The following is a 21,332-nucleotide window of genomic DNA, read 5'->3' on the forward strand; positions in this document are numbered from 1 at the left end:
AACCCACTAAGTAAATACTTAAAGGCTCTGTGTCCTATGATGTGCGATAAAGAAAAAAAGTCTTCCCTAATATTTACAACTAAAATGAAAAGGCTTTGCCTTTAATTATACTTTAATAATTAGGCCACCAGCACAACAAAGTAAACTCAACACTAAAGCCTGGTACACTTGGGCCAAATGTACATTGGCCAGTTCAATAAAAAAAAAAAAAAAAAACATCTGACATTCAGCCTGTGTGTAGGGCAGCCAGGCTGGCTTCTGTTGGACGTGCATGCTGGAAAACCAGCAGCCGACCAGCTCCCCATCAGTGTTCTAGCAGGGAGCCGTCCCCCTGTCAGGACACAAGAGCTCAGTGGGGGAGATCAATGTATTAACATCGGATTGTTAGTACTGCTGTGTGTACCAGACTTAAAGACAGCACAGTGGCTAAGTAGTTAGCACTTCCACCTAGCAGCAAAAGGATCGTTGGTTCCAATTCCAACCATGACACTACCTGCCTGGAGTTTGCATTTTCTCCCTGTGTCTGCATAGGTTTCCTCCCACACTACAAAGACAGGCTAATTGGTTCCTGTGTAAATTGGCCCTAGTAGGTGTATGTATGAATATGAGTTAGGGACCTTGGATTGTAAGCTCTTTGGGGCAGGGACTGATGTGAATGTACAATATATATGTAAAGCACTGCGTAAATTGAAAGCGCAATACAAGTACCGAGATGAATAAAGAACACTGAATATAATCACACAAAAAACACTTTATTAATAGGATTGTGATTGTCCTTATTCACAAAGGACTCCGAGCTCACAGTATCAAAGCATATTTTATTTGTGACTTTCATAAAACAGATTATTTACAAAGGTTCAAACACATTTTACTTCTCCGAGAATGTTAAAGGTTAGGTTACCCTGTGCGGACACACATAGAAGGCATGTTATACCACAAATTAGAAACTTCTATTAGCCAGGCATGTTGCCAACTGCACCCTGCACTTAAACCCATAGTCTGTGGATGGGCCGTGTCTTTAAGCGGCTGGAGCTGCAAGGTGCTGCATGTAATATGGGAATGCAGCGGCTGCACAGACACAGCCACCCATGTGAATGAGGTCTAACATGAAAGATAGCCTCTAGTGTGTGTGGACAAACATTTTATAGCACACCACTTCATAATAAAAGTTATTTAGGGTATTGCACTTTATTTTACACAGATTGGTACATTTGTCCTATAGTCCTTTTCAGACACGTCTTCTGAATTGCATGAACAGGATATGGCACATAAGACATAACATGAAATGTGTACACAGATCAAAGACTATCCATAACCTCAAAAAAAAAAAAAAAAAAAAGACCTAAACGTGATTTTGTTTGCCCTTCGCTACCCTCTAGGAATGAGTGTAAATAATACAGTTTAATCACGATCCAAGTACAACAAAAGGCTGTTTCCTGAATGATGGTTAGATTTCAGATTTGTGCTTTGATTTTGAATTGTGCTCAAAGATGACATACAGTGAATTCCTGCAGGACATATTGGAAGAGAATGAAATCAGAAGAGATCTAAGAAATCAGATCAGCTTTCACATCCTAGTACTTCTAGAGCAATGATCGTGCATCAGAATGGTAATGGGCTACCAGACTGTACAGCAGGGTTTCCATGGGGCTTTAAACATTAAATGGAGTGCTTACTCAATCTCAGAATTGCTAACCACACAAGCGACTATTTTAAACAATATTCGTTTCAACTGCAAAAAGACTCCACCAAAGCTGGTTGAAAATTGTTAACATTGCCAGGAAACTGACATATTAGCAGCATAAGGCCTAGGGAAGCAGACTATGAAGACATCTACACAAGGATTAGGAATGAGCCGAATTATAGGTTTGCAAGCTCGCATTTGCACTATTGACAAACTAGATAAATTGCAGAGTTTTGCTAAAGTCACACTGGCTCAAACACTCCTTGCAAATTGTCCAGAAAAGTCACTTCAAAAACATGGTAATAGACAGTGCTCAGATCTTGCTGCTTCCATTGGTCCGTGGGCGAGGGAAAACTCTACAGATAAGAACTGCATTAGGGTCTGCGCTTCTGTATTCTACATTTGCACTATTGCATTTTAAAGGTTTTAGTTCAATTTTATTTTAGCATTTTTCATACCATACCACATACACACTCCTTTGTATTACAAACTGACATAGGATTCCCTAAGCACTATGGGTTAGCTAAAAGACTGCACAGCAATGGTTGCCTGATCCAACACTCTTTTACACTAAAACTTTGGGCTGAGTCATCTAAAAGAGGAAGTCATCTGGTTGTGTGTGTAAATTGCAGTTTGAAATACTAATTTTTCAACACAAGCTCTAATGAGAGCCTGTAAATATGTGAAAATGAGCCTAAAGTTCAACTTGCTGGCTCTAGAAAGGAATGCAAAATATTAATGTGCAAGATTTTAGATTTGCCCAACTAAAAAGAAATTTAGAAACAATTTAGTCCTGATCATAATAAATAAAATATGTACAAAACCATTATATGTTCCCTAAAATTGTGCAGAATATTTCTCATGTTTCTATGTGGTTCAGCTCAGTCAAAAGTGGAGACAAGCCCTGAGACTCCACAGCTTATGCATACTTTATTTCGAGATTGGAGGCGGAAGTAAATGGGTCAAGAGCATAACATTTCAGTGAAAATAAGGTATACCCCTGCTAATAAATACGAATAGCAACTCTGCTGTGCAGGCAAGAATATCGGACCTCTTTCCTTCACTCTATTTCTCATGGAGAACAGGCAAAAGGTCTCATGTATGAAAAGTGGAGTAATTGTCTCTAACTACATATTTACCTATGATTATCAATCAGTTCATTATTCGTTCAGAATTTGTGATCTGTGAAACTAATGGTATTGGCCACAAATCCACCTTTGAAAAGGTCCATGGTGAGAAATGCCTATGCAGTGTGCACACAAGAAGGATGATGGGCTCAATATATCCACATGGCAGGTCAATGTGGAGCCAAGGCTGGCCATAGACCAGGGGTCTCAAACTAGTGGCCCACCAGCTGTTACAAAACTACAAGTCCCATGAACCATTGCAAGGCTGACAGTTACAAGCCTGACTCCCTCAGGCAGAGGCATGATGGGACTTGTAGTTTTGCAACAGCTGGAGGGCTGCCAGTTTGAGACCCCTGCCATAGACACTTTTTCTTTTAACCAGCTAGTTGGACAAGAAATAAAAATAAATTAGCTGATTTCCTCCTCTACATCCACAACATTCTAGGTTTATGAGGGAATCTTTCCTTCTGTGGTATTGTATTCTGACCGAGGAGAGCCTTCTATAACATCACAATACAATAAGTGGCACTGAATATTCAGTAAAAACCATCTTGTCCCTACATGGATCGAAAATTTGGCCAGTTCTTGCTGAACCGGGCCAGTTTTAAACCATGCTTGGTAGGCTTAGGAATCACTGATGAATTGCTGGTCAAAGCAAGCGCTGCACACTATGTTGTCATCACAGGACACCAACATTTATGGCAATACAAAACTGTAAACGTATTTAATGAGTGACACAAAGCCAATGTGCACTGCTACATGCAGGAGGTTAGGCAATATGTGAAAACGAAGAATGGGGTGTTTTTTATTTATTCACCAAATGGTCTGTTAAATAAACCATTGGAAGCATTTTGTTATATCCATTTGGCAAGTCCAAAAAACCTGATAATCTTGTCAGAAATTCCAGAATGGTCTTGTGTCCATAGCACACTTCCCGTTTTAACTCAATTCTGATCTTTGACCCCAGCGTGATTAGCCTAAAGGAAAAATATCAGAAAAACTTTTTTTAATTTTGGAAAGCGTAAAGCCTGGTACACCACACAGGGTTGCACAAAAAATAAGCTGTACTAACCCTGCTGATCTGTTGTGTTCTGACAAGGGGATAGCCCCCACCAGAACACTCCAATCGGCTACTGGTTTTCCAGCAGGCACGGCCGGCTTCTGTCCAACAGATGGGCATATACATGGGCAGAATGTTGCCTGGAATTTTTTGTACCAGCAAATGACATTTTGCCCATGTGTACGGGACTTAAGGGAAGGTCATAATCCCTGTCAGATTATTTTTATGCCATTGGGGAGATTTTTCTTCACTTCCTGTACCATAGCAAAAACAGGAAGGAAGAGGATGGATTTGCCCTCTATCACTTTTCTGGGGACAGCACAAAATTTGTTATTTTCTTTTACGTTCACTTTCAAAGAAAATGGTAAATAGAAACAATAAAAAGGCCAAATCTCCCTAAGGGGGACACAGACAGCAATAAAAACTGACAGGTGTTCTAATCCATCTCCACTCCATCCGAAACTAGAAAACAGCTTTGCCTTTAGTTACTTTAATGTTGTAGAGTTCTGAGAGTGCTAGCGGCTGAGCAGTTTAGCAAAAGGACAACTGGTTAATTAATATTACTTGGGGAAATGTGCATGTTATTTTGCCTTGACATACATTTTAAACAACCGCTGAACTGGACTGAAAACCAGACTGCAATCAAGACGCAGTGATGTCATAGATCAGAGGCAGGCATCCTTGCTGCATCTCATGTGTACAAAGCATCGTAGAAGATTCTCATATTCTCCAGTGGATGACCCGGACCGCCCACTGCTGCTGGGCAAAAACTGAGAAAGTAGTAGAGGCCCTGTTTTTCTCTACCCCCTTCTCAGATATTCAATAATAATCATATGATTGTGATCTTTTATCTGTACAAAAGGATAATACTGACAGTCTTAATGACTACCTCCAGGAAACCATTGTGCCAGACAAAAGATCACTATTCACTTCAATGACAGAGTCTAAGAACATGGAAAGATTGGAATTACATTTTACAATTACCAGGTCTAAAAAGAAAAAACAACACCCACAAAGGCATTATATATAAACCCCCTAGCACTCTGCTCATTAAAGTGAAGTGGGAAGAACAGAACTGCTGTAAATACTGAGCACCAAATATTTGGTCCAGAATGACATAAATAAGCACAATTTGTGCTTTTAAAAGACCCCGGGAGCAAACATCGTTGCATTACTGTGGCCCCCCCCCCCTCCCCCTCAAGTGTCCACATTGTGCCATTGCCAAAGCTTATATTTTTATATACATTCAGTTGTGTCTTTGCATGCTTGAATGTTAAATCTTAATTTACCACAGCATCCGATAAGAACCAGAACCAGTGTACCCCCAAGACAGTGCCACCTATTATGTTAAAGCAAGAGGTGGGTCAGCAGACCATGCAAGCTGAATGAATAAGGAAGAGGGTGGCACTCTGTTACTGCAGCATCTATACTTGTCCTCTGTGCACCACTTGGACTCCTCAAACTGTATCTGCCACCGGAGCCAATGCATATGTGATATATGTCTTGCTGATGAAAATGGAGGAGGACAAGCCAATAAATATAAAGCAATAGCCTCTTCCCACTGGATTCCCACCCACACTACCAGCAGCTTTACCGGCTCATATGCTGGAAACACATGTAGGTGATGGCAAGTAGCTGCACTGTTTGCAAGCTAATGGCTTTAAAAAAAAAAAGTTTATGACCCTGGCCAAGTGCCTTTCTTATGGTGATCATACAGAATTCTCTGATAAACTATCTAATCATGGTACAAACGGCTAGAATTCACAGAAAACTATAGACCAGCCTTTTTCAACTTTTTTTTACCACTGAAAAACCCTGGAAATAAATTCATACTTTGGGGAACCCCCACCAAAAGGAATACATCCACAGCTCACAGATATATCATCAGTTAGATTTTGGAAGAATAATGCCTCCTTACATTGGCAGTCATTGTGAAAAATGCCACCCTTAGACAGCTAAAATTATATTTTGTTTCAGGTGCTACTTATATGAGAGAAAAGAGCAGAGAATCCACTGGTCCTATGCCACTGCCAATGCCCAGTGATAGTGGGCTCATAACAATACAGGCACCATCAGGCGGGGAAGTCAACTCATCACCGCTTATTTCTCAAGAGCACCCCATTTCTTGAGGATCCCTAGGTTTTTATAGAACCCTGGGTGAGAATGGCTGCTACAGACTGTACCTTCCTCAGCAAGTCAAAGTTATCATAGGCTGATTAACCATCTTGTTAATGTACATTACAGTTAAATGTATTTGCACTAATAGGGTATAAAAGGAGTGAAGTGTGCCAACTGTAATTTAGGTTGCTATTTAGTCCACTGAATCAATATACCGTAAAAAAACTAGAAAATCCACTAAAGTCAACCTATATTTTTTCAATTTAAAAATGTAAAAGTAAAAATCTGCCTAAATGGCAAAAAATACAAGTTGTGTGCATTTCCCTATGTTAGCCAAATGTTTTTGTGCCCCAAGGTCTGACTTCATGGGTAAGCTCCATCAGCTGTCATGCCCTACCCAATAAAACCCCAAAAAAACAAACCCTTACTAGCCACTGAGGCAATCTTATTGGACAACAGAATGGCAGTTTGCAGGTTTTAGCCACAATGTTACATAAACTTTTAAATAAATCGGAGAAGCGCAAAAATACATTCTACTGGCTAATAAAGATATCAGGTATCTTGTGGTATTTGTGCTTAGGTAGGACTTCACTTTCAAAAGTCTGAAATTAATTACAGGTTCAATTTAATAGTCTCGACATAAAATTCAATTTTTTTGTATTTAACCGAAGAGGAGTCTATGTTGCCAACTGCAGCCAGAATATTTGTGCCTAATTCTATAAAACAGAAAAGCAGATTGCTTGTTATCAGCCACACAGGTGATTTTTATTCCAAAATGTATTAAATGGGCCTACTTATGTGGAGAGAAGCTGAAATCTCAGCACAGAAAAGGGGTATTATCTGTATGTAGCAAACAGGTACACTTTAAAAAGGCACAAACGGCCTCTTTGGCTCTCTTATGGAATGAGGTTATTTGCTTGCACGTTGGCATCTTGAGTATATCACAGTGGAAGCAATCTATTATGCACTAAATACACCTGGCTAAGGCCCTGTCAGAATGACCGTGTGCAAGTGATTCCTTCCATATTTACTGCAGTGGTTCTTTCCAAACCTAAAATTTCTAGACATTCATTGGCACCACATAATGAACCACATGAGAGAACAGAAGCACAGAATTTCCAGTTACCTGACACGTTCGATCAATAGTAGTGGTATGCAGAGATCTGCAGTGGCTACAGGAAATTAAAAATTCACACAAACACTCACATACATAGCACACATAAGAAATTAAAAAGTGGACAAAACAGACGGAAATACATTGCTGTCCTTATGCTATGGGAAGAGAAATCCATTTTAAAGTGACTTGTAGAACTGGGAATACTTCTAATAGGCAAGTTCTGCACACAGGTCAATATGGATGCACTTTGTGTGTTGTGCATCACCATCTTGTCTTTAGGTCCCACTAAAGATCTTCTCACACAGAAAAGGCAGCATGGCGTTATGAACATTATTAGTCCACGAATGTGCACTGTGGGCCATGTAAACAAGTTGATCCCTTTTTTTTAAGTCTTTGCAGGGTCAGTACATCACTGCTCGTTAAAGTAAGCAGATGAGGTTTTTTCCTTCTTCTATTTCTTCCTGAACCTTATCACTGGAGGTGGCGATTTCAGCCTGTGCAGAGAAGACGGCACAGATGAAGGTGAGGACGGTTCCTCCAATGGCGGTGTAGAAAGCCCAGCCCAAAGAGCATTCTCCAAGCTTGTACGCTGAGGCATAATGTCCACAGTAACCAACAACCTTCTGGGAACCCCAACCAGCAGGGTACAGAATTAGGCCAAGTATAAGGAAGAGACCTGAAAAACAGGAAAAAATAAATAAATAGGGTTACTAAAAGGGTTCTGATGCATTACAAATTGTCAAATCAGTCAGACAGTTGAACAGTCACATCTGAACTAAGCAAATATGTCTAAATATAAGAGCCATGTGCATTTTACGTAAATCTTTTCTTTCAGATCTGTGAGTATTCCAGCATAAAACATTTACTTTTGCAGGGGCTTCCTGTAATAAAGACTAGTCACTGCTATTCTCTCTTGTGCAGGGTGACTGGTCTTGTCTCCACTCCCTTCCTACAGCAAGCTTGTACTTGGTGGAAGTTCTAGGTCCCACCACAGTTCTGCCAAGTATACTGTATATACAGCACAGTGATGATGCGATTATTTTTAGGTAATTAAAAGGTAATATCCGTTTTGCAAAGTCACGGCTGCAGCAGAGTATTTTTACATTTTTTTTTGTCCCTATGGTTTTAATACACATACAAAGCAGAGCTGCACGTTAAAATATCGTGATCGCGAATGGATCCCCCCACGATCTTAATCCAGCATTTGCACAATTCATGTAGAAGTGCAGAGCAGTTCCCTGCTCACAGCTGTCAAAAAAAATAAAATAAATAAAAGGCAGCCAGAAATGTTTTTCAACAACATAGCAGCTGAACGAGAAAGATAAAAGAAACATTGTATTGTTCTGTTTAATCATTTACAGATCAAAAAAGGGATGAACTTCAGTCTGCAAATTAAGTCAGTTTAAGCAACCTTGTCAAGTAAAAAATGTTTGGGGGATTTTGTTAACCACTTCTGTGGGGGGAGTGGACTGACTGGGAGTAGAGAGAGATTGCTGTTCCTGATCACTAGGAACAGCTGATCTCTCTCTCCTCCCCTGTCAGAATGGGCATCTGCCTTGTTTACTCTCCACTGCGATCACAGATGGTCAGTGGACAGAGTCCACCGGACCCATGGGCGAGCTCCCGTGGCGCGTGACGGGCGCCCGCATTACCGGTATGTCGGCTTGCGCAGCCGAGCCGCCTTGCCACAGTATATATGTGGAAGGCAGTTAGCAAGTGGTTAAATTGTTCCTGTTTAACCCCTTGCTAACCCTTAATTTATGCTAATTAGCCTCATTAACTCCTTATTCTCCTTCCCACTTTAATTGGTATCTTCCTGCTGATTTTTATTTTTACTTCTATTTTATAAACTATTGATAATTAAACTTTTTTTTTGTTTTTTTGTTCACCTGTGTATTTTTACACCTTTAACATATATTTACAATTCACATAAAAAAGAAAAAAAAAACGCAAAATTAAAAATAAATGCATTTAATTTGTAAAATAACTTTTCAATGCTTTGTACCATTGCTGACAGCTGAAGTGTAAACAAAAAAGATTTCACATTATTTCTATAAGAAATTAATGGGATAAAGTGGTGTTCATCTGAATAGAGATCAGCTTTAGTTCCTCTCCTCTCCCTATTTCAACATAACTGAAGATAAGGTGGGGCATTAGGACACAAATTTCCCCATTGTAACTTGATTTGTTTTAGCAGTGCCTTAGAAAACAGCCATTCTAAGCAGTGAGACACAGTTTAAATATCATAAAATATCTCTCTGAATGATGAAATCAGGGAGAACAAAAAAAAAAAAAAATAAAAAAAAAAAAATAAAAAAAAAGTTAAAAACACAGTTAAAGCCCGATTTTACCCAATACTTTTGGATAGGGGTAGGGATAAAACCACTATCAGGATTTTACGTTTTTCATTGACCCCATTGGATAGAGTTCCCCTCATTTGCTATTGGGAAAAATCTCCAGTGGAGACACAGACTTCAACAAGCATTTGTTTAAAGGCCAAGTTCAACAGTAGTAACATGTTACATTAGTATTTAGGGAGTAACGTGTTCTTGCTAAGCACCCTTACACCACCCCCAAAGCCCCATCACCTGTGACAGAGGGCAGGAGTTCCTCTCCCCCACAGTCTGCCAGCAGTGCCATGTCAATTATTCACAGCTCTGTGTGTCCATTCAGACATGGAGCTGTGGACCGACCCGTCCCCTTTCTCTCCTCATTGATGCATTGACTTTGACAGCAGCGGGAGCCAATGACACCGTGCTGCTGTCTCAGCCAATGGGGGTGGGGAAGGTGTCCTGGATAGCTGAGTCTCTCATGCAACGTCGCTGGATCTAGATGGACCGCAGGTAAGTATTGGGCGGGCTGTGGAGGGTTGCTGCACACAACCAAACTTCTCGTACCACAGAATGCAACTTTGGAAGTGATGTAATGTCCTGTATTGTAATGTATTCTTTTGTTTCCAAGCATGCATGGTCTTGGTCTTCCAATTTTTGCAGACAAATACTGTGCTGATTAAAAACGAAAAACTGCACGGTGTCGTACAAGAAAGATTTTCGCGTTTGTCCCTTCGGATTACTGCGCATGAACTGTCGTGATTGTGTCATGAAAGCTGTGTACTAATGATCAGATTATCATGCAAGCGATTCAAAAGTGGCATTTTTCTATTGACACTTCCTCCAGCTCTCTAACTGAAAGCCCATACAGAGGTATAGGTAGAAAGCGGGAGGGAGAGTGTGCAGGAGCCTGATATTTCACCCGCAATCCACTGATCATAGGTGCAATGCTTTGCAGACTCTTGTGGGAAAAATTTTTCCTGCAAAAATATATACATTTATTGTAATTTTCTTAAAGGTTTAATGTTGTTGTAAACGCCCCTTTTTAGAACTTGTACCTATGGGTAAGTCTAGAATAAGGCTTACCTATAGGTACTGTAAATATCTCCTAAACGTACGCCGTTTAGGAGATATTTACTTTGTAGTGTGTCAATGTCATCGGTGCATATGCTGTGAAGAAACGGTCCTCTGTGCCGTTTCTTCCCGAGCGAGGTCCGTGACTGGTGGCTCTGGCACGAATGCACAGGAGTGACGTCACGCGGCTCCGCCCAGTCACAGAGCCGAAGTCCATGGCCCTGGAAGGAAGAGGGGCAAAGATAGATGCTACCACCAACAGGGACAGTGTGGCCTTCGTTTGCAGGTAAGTGCCACATAATAGGCACTAGTATGTGATGCATACTAGCTCATTATGCTTTTACTTTACAGGGAACAAGAGAGGAAGTAAAACCTATTAGGGTTTACTTCCTCTAACATTTAATAATATATGGGGAAAGATTAGAGCTTCTGTCACATTACAACTGTTGGTTATTTTTCTGCCTGTCTTGGTGGAAACCATTCTTATCTCTTGTCCTGTCACAGGAAGCAAGATTAAATCTTCCCAACAAATTCATGGGCATAAACAAAAGCTTGTACAAACATTTACTCCTCGTAAGTCTATCTAAAGCTTTTTTTTTTTTTTTTTTTTTTTTTTTTTTTTTATATTTTAGGCGAGAACGCATTTAACAATGTCAGCAGACACAAGATTTGGCTGAAGAAAGAATTGAAAAGGAAAATATACAGTTCTTAAAAAAAAAAAAAAAAAAAAAAAAAAAAAAAAGTTAGTGAGCACCAGGATTGACCGCGGTCAGTTAAAAATTGGAAGGTGGAGATGGAAAGGGAGGAGACCTTAACTACGGTCTAACCGAGATTTACAATTATGTGGAGGGTACAGAATCGATTGAAGGATCATTAAATAACCATCTAGTTTGATACCACTAAATCGACCTCGTTAGCGCAGCAGGTAGCGCGTCAGTATCATAGTTTGATACCACTGAGTACATTGGAAACACTATTAGAGACTGTTGGGCACCAACTGTTAGGGCTTGGACAAAGGATTCCAAAATGTCAACAAAAATGTTTAGACCCGTGATTCTTTGCTTAACAAGGCCTCTGCAAATGCATGCAAATCTAAAGCTTAAAAAAAATAAATAAAGTAGAGTATGCATGCCTATAACTGCCATACAACACATACAATGACTTGAATCTTAGTTCCTGTGGCAGCTCCTGCATGGAACATTGGGCAGGTCTCGATCAGAAAAAAAAATAATAATTCTCCCATAGTGCAAAAGTTTGATCTATCCATATGATATAAGGGGTGGCCACAGACACTTTCTATGGTGTTAGGTTCTCAACTGCTCCCTCATGTTAAAAGCAGAACAAAATGTTGACTGTATTTATTGCAACTACGCAATGTGGTTTAATTTCTTAATTTCAGTGCTTTCCCCTGACAGGCGTCTCTACACTAGTCTGTACTACGGGGCATCACTTTCCGAGTCCTCCACTCTGCCGGCACACTCTGCTGGGGGGATGAAGAGACAACATTGAGCCGTCACACTAGTGAATACCTGGCCCCTGTCCAGGTTAATATACAGTGGATTACAATGGTCTTACTCATTCTGGAAATCACAGCTTATGCATGTGAGCACAGGCATGGGAAGTTGGGTATACAGATTGAAAACACATCTGTCAAATTTCATAGTGAATAGAAAAACGATGTCTGAGCTCAGGCTTCCGCATGAAGAGGAATGTATGTCAGAGTTCTGGGTGTGAATGTCAGCTGCTGGGATCAGCAACTGGAGAGAGAAAACACAAACTCTGCTCCCTTGGAATTTATCAATATTTATTTTGAAAAAATAATGCTTACTATTTATATTTAAAGCTGAACTCTGAAAAAAAAAAAAAAAAAAAAAAACAACCCTTAGGCTCCATTCATGCCTAGTTTCGGGAACTTCTTTTGGGTAACCCGCATACTGCGATTTTGCTGTGATTTGTCGACAATCACACTGCGTTTAGGGTGCCATTGAGAAATAATGGCATTGCAAATGCATCCTGCACTTTGCCGCGATTCTGGAAACATGGGCAGAATTGCAGCAATTTCACTCAATTCAAAGCGGCTAGGTGCGAATAAAGCCTTATAGCTGGGTCCCCCCATATTGTAAGAGTTAATGTGGAGCTCTACCCAAAAAGGGAGCTCCTCTTGATCACACCCCGTCACATTTGGCACTTTTTTGGGGGGGGGGGACAGATACCTGTCAAAAGCCGGTACCCGCTTCCACTTCCTGCTAAGATCGCTAGATGATGAGCTACAGAATTTCTGGGCCCTCCTCCCCCCGCTACTTTCTGGGAGAGACAGGTTCCAGAAGACAGCGGGACCATTTAGAAAGCACAGCGCGACTCATGCATGCGCAGTAGGAAACAGGCTGTGAAGTGGCAAGGCTTTACTTCCCGTTTCCCTTTGTGAAGATGCCCGCACCTGCACCCATAGACGACTGAGGAATCAGCTAGGGGTGCCAAAATCATGGGATACCTGGACAGATAAGTGTCCTTATATTAAAAGTCAGCAGCTACAGTATTTATAGCTGCTGAGTTTAAATTTTTTTTTTTTTTTTTTTTTTACAGGCCAGAACTCCATTTAACTGCTCATTTTCTCTAGACCATGATGAATATGTAAATTATTTTCCTTAACCCATGCTCTTTTTGTGCTCTGTTCTCTGGTGCTCCTGGGATAAGAGCAGGCCCTCGGTGTCAGGACTGCAAGAGAGCTACATCTGGTTGGGCAACAAGGAGATGCACCCAATCAAAAAGCAATAAAAGCACAACATACCCCTGTCCTGGCTTCTGACGTTTTAAGGACGCATGGGCACGTTTAACATTCCACCCGGCAGAGTTGAAGGCTCGAAGTGTTACAACAAGAGTGCACTACAACCCATTGCTAGAGTACATGCTCTCAGGACAAGTCGGGTATTATCAATTAAAGAGCTGCTAATCTACAGTATTTGTTTTCCCATTGTAAAATGTAGTTATTAACCATAGTTATTAACTTCTAAAGCTCCTCAGTTTCAAACAATGTTAACTTTTTTAACCTGCTTGTCCTGCCAGTAACACCCTCACTGCACATATTCATGAAGAAACAGAACTGGCACCCTAGAACGGGACTACAGTACACCACTCCTGCTTCTACATAACACAAGGGAACGTGTTCTGTAGTCCCATCGTAGGTTAAAAATGCTGTTCATTCTTCGTTTTGAAAAGATCAACAGATATATGTGTTCACTGTAAGATGCATGCTTTTGGAACCAATTTGAAGATCTTGCACCTTAACTAAAGTCGGTCAATAAAGGTTGTCAACTGATGGCTATAACAGCCTGGAAACAGTCAAACCAAATCTGTTCTATTCTTCAGATGCTGACCTCAGTTTCTTCTCTGAAGCTCATTCATACCCTTTCTCTTGAGCATTGAGAGAAAAAAGGGAGTCTACCATTGCTGACCTCCAAAAAAAAAAAAAAAAAAAAAGTTGTCTGCCGGTCTCTGACCTCAAAAGTTTAGTCAATGACCTGAACCAAGCATGTAATTAGTGAAGTCAGTGATCTGTTCCAGGTGAGTGCCTTAGAAAATGAAAACCTGTGGACCTACAGAACAGCCAGGCAATTTCTAGAGACAAAGGTAGCCTACATATTTTCTCATGTCCCTTAAAATATAGCTCTGGTTAAAACTGAAAATGTTCTCATTACCTCCCACCCCCCTTTAACCTATCACATATGGGATTTTTTTTTGTGTGGCTTAAATGGCGATGAGAGATATTTTCACCCAAGTCTATTTTCTGGAACCATTGCCACTGTCGTTTCCTGCTGTGGGGGCTGCTGGCATGCAGGGATGGGCAGCACAGTGGCTAAGTGGTTAACACCTACATCTAGCAGCACTGGGGTTCTTGGTTCGAATCCCAACCACGGCACTAAGTGTGTGCAGAAGGTGACCACAAAAAGAGGTGACCGCAAAAGAGGTGACCCCAAATTGGTTTGTGAAACATGTTAACCTTGCTGCTATAGTTCTGTTGTATCGTGTCCTAGTGATGATATGCCTGGATTTTTACAATTAATGCATTTATATTTCTGAAGATTGGAGTGCAGTCACCTCTTTTGCACATACTTTGACAGTCTTAGCCCCTGTACACATGGTCGGAGATTTCCACAACCAAATCCATCGGATTTTGTCCGAAACGGTTGCATACACACGGTCGGACAAAGTTGGCGAAAAATCCGATCTTTCAGAACGTGATGACGTAATTTCGTTACGATGGCACTATATTCAGGCTAGTAGCCAATAGCCATGTAGGAATTTGATCTGAGCATGCGTGGCACTTGGTCCGATCAAAATTCTCTACACATGATCGGAGTATGTCTGATCGGCCCAGTTGGTCGGGAAATATTTCCAACATGTTGGAAAATTGGGTCCGACGGATATTCTGACGGAATCAGTCCGATGCATACCACACACAGTCGGATTATCCGTGTGTGTACAAGGGCTTACAGTTCAAGGACTGGACCAGCACCAGATCTTCAGTACAGCTATTGTATCCCCTGGAGTGGTATTGCAGCCTCTCTGTCTCACGGCACTATCTGCCTTGAGTCTGCATGTTCTGCCTGTGTGGGTTTCCTCCAGATACTCCAGTTATGCAAAGCGCTGCATAAATTGACAATGCTATATAAATACCAGTAATAATACTAAGCCCTCATTATCTCTCAGGGTCACTTCTCTTTCGAATTTGAGAACCCCACTGCTGGGCAGCCAAAATAAAGTGTTCACATCATTAAGGCAGTGGACACCCAAAGAAAGAACCCATCAGAACAAAGCAGAAGAGGATTGAAGTTTGGAACCCGGAAGCCACAAGACGGCAGGTTTGGGTAGAAGGGTATTTTGGAGGTTTTTTCTTTTTTTTTGCATTCCAGCATTCAGCTAGAAGGTAGTAGGAAGGAGGGAATTTTCTGCCCAGAGTTGGGCTTTACAGTCGGGATGTACATAATAGAACACTCTGAAATTTGGGGCTTCCTGAGCATACCTAAAAGGTGCCCCCAGGCACCACAAGCCACCTAATTTTAATTTAGGTTAGGGGTTTCTGAAATTAAGGCACGTACACTTTAAATGCACAATGTGTTAGCAAGGTAGAAGGCCAACCATTATCGGCTCACCCAACAAGACATTTCTCAAACTGCAAGTTACCTAATAAGCCACTAAAATATCTTAAAGAGAAAAAGAAAAAAAAACAGTAAATCCACCAAGCCCTGTAACTGAGGATAGCTGCAAAGTCAACACTTGATCACCAGGGGCTTGAATTAATTAGAACATTTAAAAATGAAATTTTCCCCAGTGTAACTCATCAAGCAGTTACACCATTAGCACAATCATTTTTAAGTAAACACAAGAGTAATGAATCAAGAACGATGCCTTCAAACAAGAGGGCACGTGTACCAGGGTGGTCTGTACCCTGATCTACATCATGACCTTCAATTAGCTGATCTTGGCTACACTATTAATTATGTGCTGACCCGTTCAATGCCCTCAAGACTAATGCAGGACCACTGTTTATCAGCCACATTCAATTACTGTAAAATGAGATTACAATAAGACTGCATGAACTATCCGTGTCTAAGAATTTAGAGGCCAAAATAACTTCAGAAATCAAAAAGACGACTGAAAAGGATTGTGCAAATACTACACAAAAAGTAAAATAATAGCAATGTATCATTTGGTTAACTATGTTTTGAAATAGAATAGAAAACAAAAACTGGATATTATAACCCAATCAAGAAGGCATCTGAATGCCAAAATATCTGCACCGATAGTCTGATAACCCAGATTACGTTTAAAGTGTTTGCATACAAACATTTTTGTTTAGTTTAAAAGGTAAAGCACACACTGGATGAATTTCATCCGGTTTTTGAGGAGCCATGAACATCAAACATAAATTAGAAGATACGATTGTAAGCCATCAATTGCATCCGTTTTCCCCATGCAATTTCATAATATCAATTGAAACATGATTAAAATCATAAACAAACTATCTAAGATTAATCATTTTTCCGCCCTGACAGATCAACTCAATTTGATCATTCAGATGATAAAATCAACGCATGTATGACCACCATAAGAATACATAAGTAAACAGTTGGTCGCCATTGGTACCAAAATGGGCAAAGCTAGGTTTTCCTTGTACTATGCACATGGGATCCCGGGGGCTGTCGGCACCTGGGGAAAGTTTGGCCTCCTTAGCAATTATTGAACTGTACTTTCACCAAGGAGCACAAAAAGTCACAGTGGATATCAGCATTAGTTCCAGCATTAAAGAGCTTTATTAGTCACACAGCACTAGTAATCCTCTCCAGAAGACCAGATGTGATTTGGGATGACTTCCAGTGGTGAAATAGCTCTTCTCAAATATGACCTTTAGGAAAACAATGAACAACTGGGAGGCTCCAGTTACCTTCTACGTGTTGTTTGTGGAAGCAATTTCGACAAGCTGGACAGGAAAAACATAGTAAATCCCCAGAATACTACCATATGTGTGCTGATCTGCAAGGAAGCTCCATGATTTCTTTTTTCTTTTTTATTCTTTTATGTAGTGTGAACATATTCTGCATGAATTCATAGAGTAGCTGCACAGTCTTCACCCTAAAAGGGAAAATCCAATGTACCCAAAGTTGCAGACACATGGACTTTAAGTAAAGAATTTTTTACTTGGTTACATTGGTCCAGCTTCGTCCAAAGTACCATACCTGTGGGATTCTCATGGAAGCTGGAAAGCACAGTGTCTACCACAGTGATTGCCACTACCTTCTGTGTCCTGTCCTTACTGAACATAAAAAACAAAAAAGCTAGATTTTCACAGATGCCATTCAGACAATATTTAGCATTTTCTCAAAGAATGCAAAGCGTCCTACGATTGGAAGAAGTGGAAATTGGGAAGTCACCGCCCTGTCTGTTAACCTCACCCAATTAGTGAATGCTTTGCATTAGTTTAGAAAATGCAAAGCGTTCCCTGAATTGTGACAGTGCTGAGCAAGCAACCTCCTGTGTTCTCTATGCAGCAGGGCAGCCGCCCAGCAGGGAAACCGGAAGCTCGCAGCAATTACTGTAGTAGTAATAGTAGTAATGCCTACTACAGCGATTTCCAGCTTCCTTTAGAATCTCACAGGTAAGGCACATTCATTAAAAAGTGCCATATGCAAAATCTGCCAAACCTAAAATTATTATTATTTTTTTTTTTTACGTGGAAGAAAAGGCAAAAAAGTATAAAAAAAGACAACAAAAACAAAACAAAAAAAACAAAAAAAAAAAAAAAACAGCCCAACACCACTTATATAACTGATTTTTCATATTTTGCTGTTGAAATACTTAAAAGTTGTCTGAAAATAAAAAAAATTACGGTTTATTTCTGTGATCATGTGATCTGGGTGGAATTCTCCCAGATAAATTCCATAGAAACCGGAAGCAATGTTTCTGCCTTGGACTGTACTTTGTTTCTTTCTGGCACATTTAACATGCAAAATGGCATAGAGACCATACAAGCTCTACAAAGGTTTGTGGTCAGAAATTAATCTAGGATCCTTTTTCTTCATTACCTTTTCTTCCTTCATTTTCCTCCGTGCACATCATTTGCCTAGATGAATGATATGCATAGCGCTCACTGGGATAAGCATGTCACATATCCCAGGAGGCCTCGAGTCTACCATCTAGCTAGTAGGACAGGAGGGCGAGCCTAGCAGTACCTTATCGCGAGGCCCTGCCAGCTGAACCTGAAAGAGCCAGCGAGCCTCTCGCTTACATCACAAGTAAGATGGCAGTGCGGGACCGAGCTGTATCTGGTCACAGAAAGTTGTCAGTGGGACAATGCTGGATCTGGTACTGTGCCTACAACACACCAGGCAAGCAGGGGTATAGAGGGAGAAAAAAAAAAACAAAGGGGGGTAAGCTGATGTTCCTCTTTAAACAGAGAAAGGGGGACATGACAAACGTTTAAAGTAGAACTCCAGTCAAATACTAACCATACCAAATTATGCTCCCACCACCATTCTAATCCTATTCTATCTACCCTGTGAAAGGTATGAGGTCTATACCTTATTCTGGGGGCAGCCCAGTCTGGTCACATGATCTCTCCAGCAGCTAGCTTCAGTGTACAGGAGGGACAGCCGACAACTTTTAAAACATAACTAAAAATGAAACTGAAAATACACTATATTTAGCCTTTTACAGTATCTCACAAGTGTGAGTACACCCCTCACATTTTGTAAATATTGTATTATATCTTTTCATGTGACAACACTGAAGAAATGAAACTTTGCTACAAAGTAGTGAGTGTACAGCTTGTATAACAGTGTAAATGTGCTGTCCCCTCAAAATAACTCACAGCGCCATTAATGTCTAAATCACTGGCAACAAAAGTGAGTACACCCCTGTGAAAAATTTCCAAATTGGGCCCAAAGTGTCAATATTTTGTGTGGCCACCATTTTCCAGCACTGCCTTAACCCTCTTGGACATGGAGCTCACCAGAGATTCACAGGTTGCCACTGGAGTCCTCTTCCACTCCTCCATGATGCCATCATGGAGCTGAAGTTAGAGACCTTGCACTCCTCCACCTTTCGTTCGCGGATGACCCACAGATATTTAATAGGGTTTAGGTCTGGAGACATCCTTGGCCAGTCCATCACCTTTACCCTCAGCTTCTTTAGCAGGGCAGTGGTCATCTAGGTGGTGTGTTTGGGGTTATGTTGGAATACAGCCCTGCGGCCCAGTCTCCACTTCAGTATGTCACAGTACCTGTTGGCATTCATGATTCCCTCAATGAACTGTAGCTAGCCAGTGCCGGCAGCACTCATGCAGCCCCAGACCATGACACTCCCACCACCATGCTTGACTGTATGCAAGATGCACTTGTTTTTGTACTCCTCACCTGGTTGCCGCCACACACGCTTGACACCATCTGAACCAAATTAGTTTATCTTGGTCTCATCAGACCACAGCACATGGTTCCAGTAATCCATGACCTTATTCCGCTTGTCTTCAGCAAACTACAGACTTTCTTGTGCATCATCTTTAGAAGAGGCTTCCTTCTGGGATGACAGCCATGCAGACCAATTTGATGCCATGTGCGGCGTATGGTCTGAGCACTGACAGGCTGACCCCCCCACCACCTTCAAACTCTGCAGCAATGCTTACAGCACTTATAATTCTAATTCCCAAAAACAACCTCTGGATACGACACTGAGCACGTGCACTTTTTTGGTCGACCATGGAAAGGCCTGTTTTGAGTGGAACCTGTACGGTCTTGGCCACCGTGCTGCAGCTCAGTTTCAGGGTCTTGGCAATCTTCTTGTAGCCTAGGATATCTTAATGTAGAGTAACAATTCTTTTTTTTAGATCCTCAGAGAGTTATTTGCCATGAGGTGCCATGTTGAACTTCCAGTGACCAGTATGAGAGAGAGAGCGATAACACCAAATTTAACACACCTGCTCCCCATTCACACCTGAGACCTTGTAACACTAACAAGTCCCATGACAATGTGGCAGGAAAATGGCTAATTGGGCCCAATTTGGACATTTTCACTTAGGGGTGTACTCACTTTTGTTGCCAGCGGTTTAGACATTAATGGCTGTGTGTTGAGCTATTTTGAGAGGACAGCAAATTTACACTGTTATACAAGCTGTACATTCACTACTTTACATTGTACCAAATTGTCATATGAAAGGATATAATAAAATATTTACAAAAATATGAGGGGTGTACACACTTGTGTGAGACTGTAAATATCAACTCTGCTGCCGCAATCAGTTTCACTCAACCAGGCAATGCAAATCGCAATGATACATACTGAAATTACATTGCTGCAGTATATTCACCCCCCCCCCCCCCCCAGTATAGCTGGTCACATAGTACAGTATGGACATAAAACAAATAAAAAGATTAACAGAATAAAAAATAAAAAAAGCCTTAATCTCAAGGTTTGGGAAAACTAATTGCAAAGGTGGGTGGCCATGGTTCATGTCACCCAACACCATAAAAATACGCACAAGACAAACAAAAGGTAATAGCATTTCTCATGTGGCATTAATAATCTCAGCAAGAGGCGCAAGATCGTACAGCCCTAAGTAAACCGATCTCACACAAAGGAAATGCACACACCATTTGCTCAGTTCATTTACTGATCCTCCTATACAATGTAACAGCTTCCCAACTCCAACCTGGATAACCATAAAACTGACTAACCCAACACTGCAATGAGCAAAAGCGTACATCTCTCGCTGCTGGAGTTTAAGATGCAGTACAAAAGACCAAATATATCTGGAATGAAAGCCCACAACTATCTGCAATTTCATCTCAAAATCCTTTTTATGGTACAAGCTGTTTTTTTTATTTAAAATGTTGCTAAACCCAGGGCCCTGCATTTACTATATCTGTTCTTCCACAGTACTTGGAAATGCAATAATTTCAGTAAACTGCTAAATACCCTTTCTCATTAGTAGTATATAGCAGTCTTGAGAATTCTATCAGTGTCTGGTAAAGCTTGTAGGAAAAGTTTTTATTCTCCTTGGATTGTCCTATGAGGCCGCAGGACCCCTGGCCCTCTATCTGGACAGTGCTGATTGGCCCTGTGCCAATCACATGAACTCTCCCAAGAAAAAGAAAAACTCTAGCAATACACACCAAGCTGAGCATGTGCAGCGTGCCCTCAATGCTCTGCTCTATCAGCAGATGGATTGGGGACAGTAAAAGGAGGGGAGGATCAGAGAAGACAGGATCAAACAGCCTTTTTACACAATGCACAGGATTAACCCCTTAGATTCAACAATAAGTTAGATTAGTAG

At 41.0% G+C, this 21,332-nt stretch overlaps 1 protein-coding gene across 2 annotated transcripts in view; it reads right to left on the reverse strand.

The window, feature by feature from the left end:
• Nucleotides 1-733: 733 nt before the first annotated feature.
• The window catches only part of LHFPL2 (LHFPL tetraspan subfamily member 2), a 153,991-nt gene continuing 133,392 nt past the window's right edge, over nucleotides 734-21,332 (reverse strand). For both annotated transcript variants that reach the window (XM_077462593.1, XM_077462594.1), the window contains one exon: nucleotides 734-7,782. In XM_077462593.1, coding sequence (XP_077318719.1) covers nucleotides 7,526-7,782 — 257 coding nt within the window. In that variant the 3' untranslated portion in view covers nucleotides 734-7,525. The remainder of the gene's footprint in view (nucleotides 7,783-21,332) is intronic.

Source organism: Lithobates pipiens, unplaced genomic scaffold (assembly GCF_037356315.1).
Source record: "Lithobates pipiens isolate NorthernLeopardFrog02 unplaced genomic scaffold, aLitPip1_a1.2 Scaffold_3, whole genome shotgun sequence".
In the NCBI taxonomy this organism is placed as follows: Eukaryota; Metazoa; Chordata; class Amphibia; order Anura; family Ranidae; genus Lithobates; species Lithobates pipiens.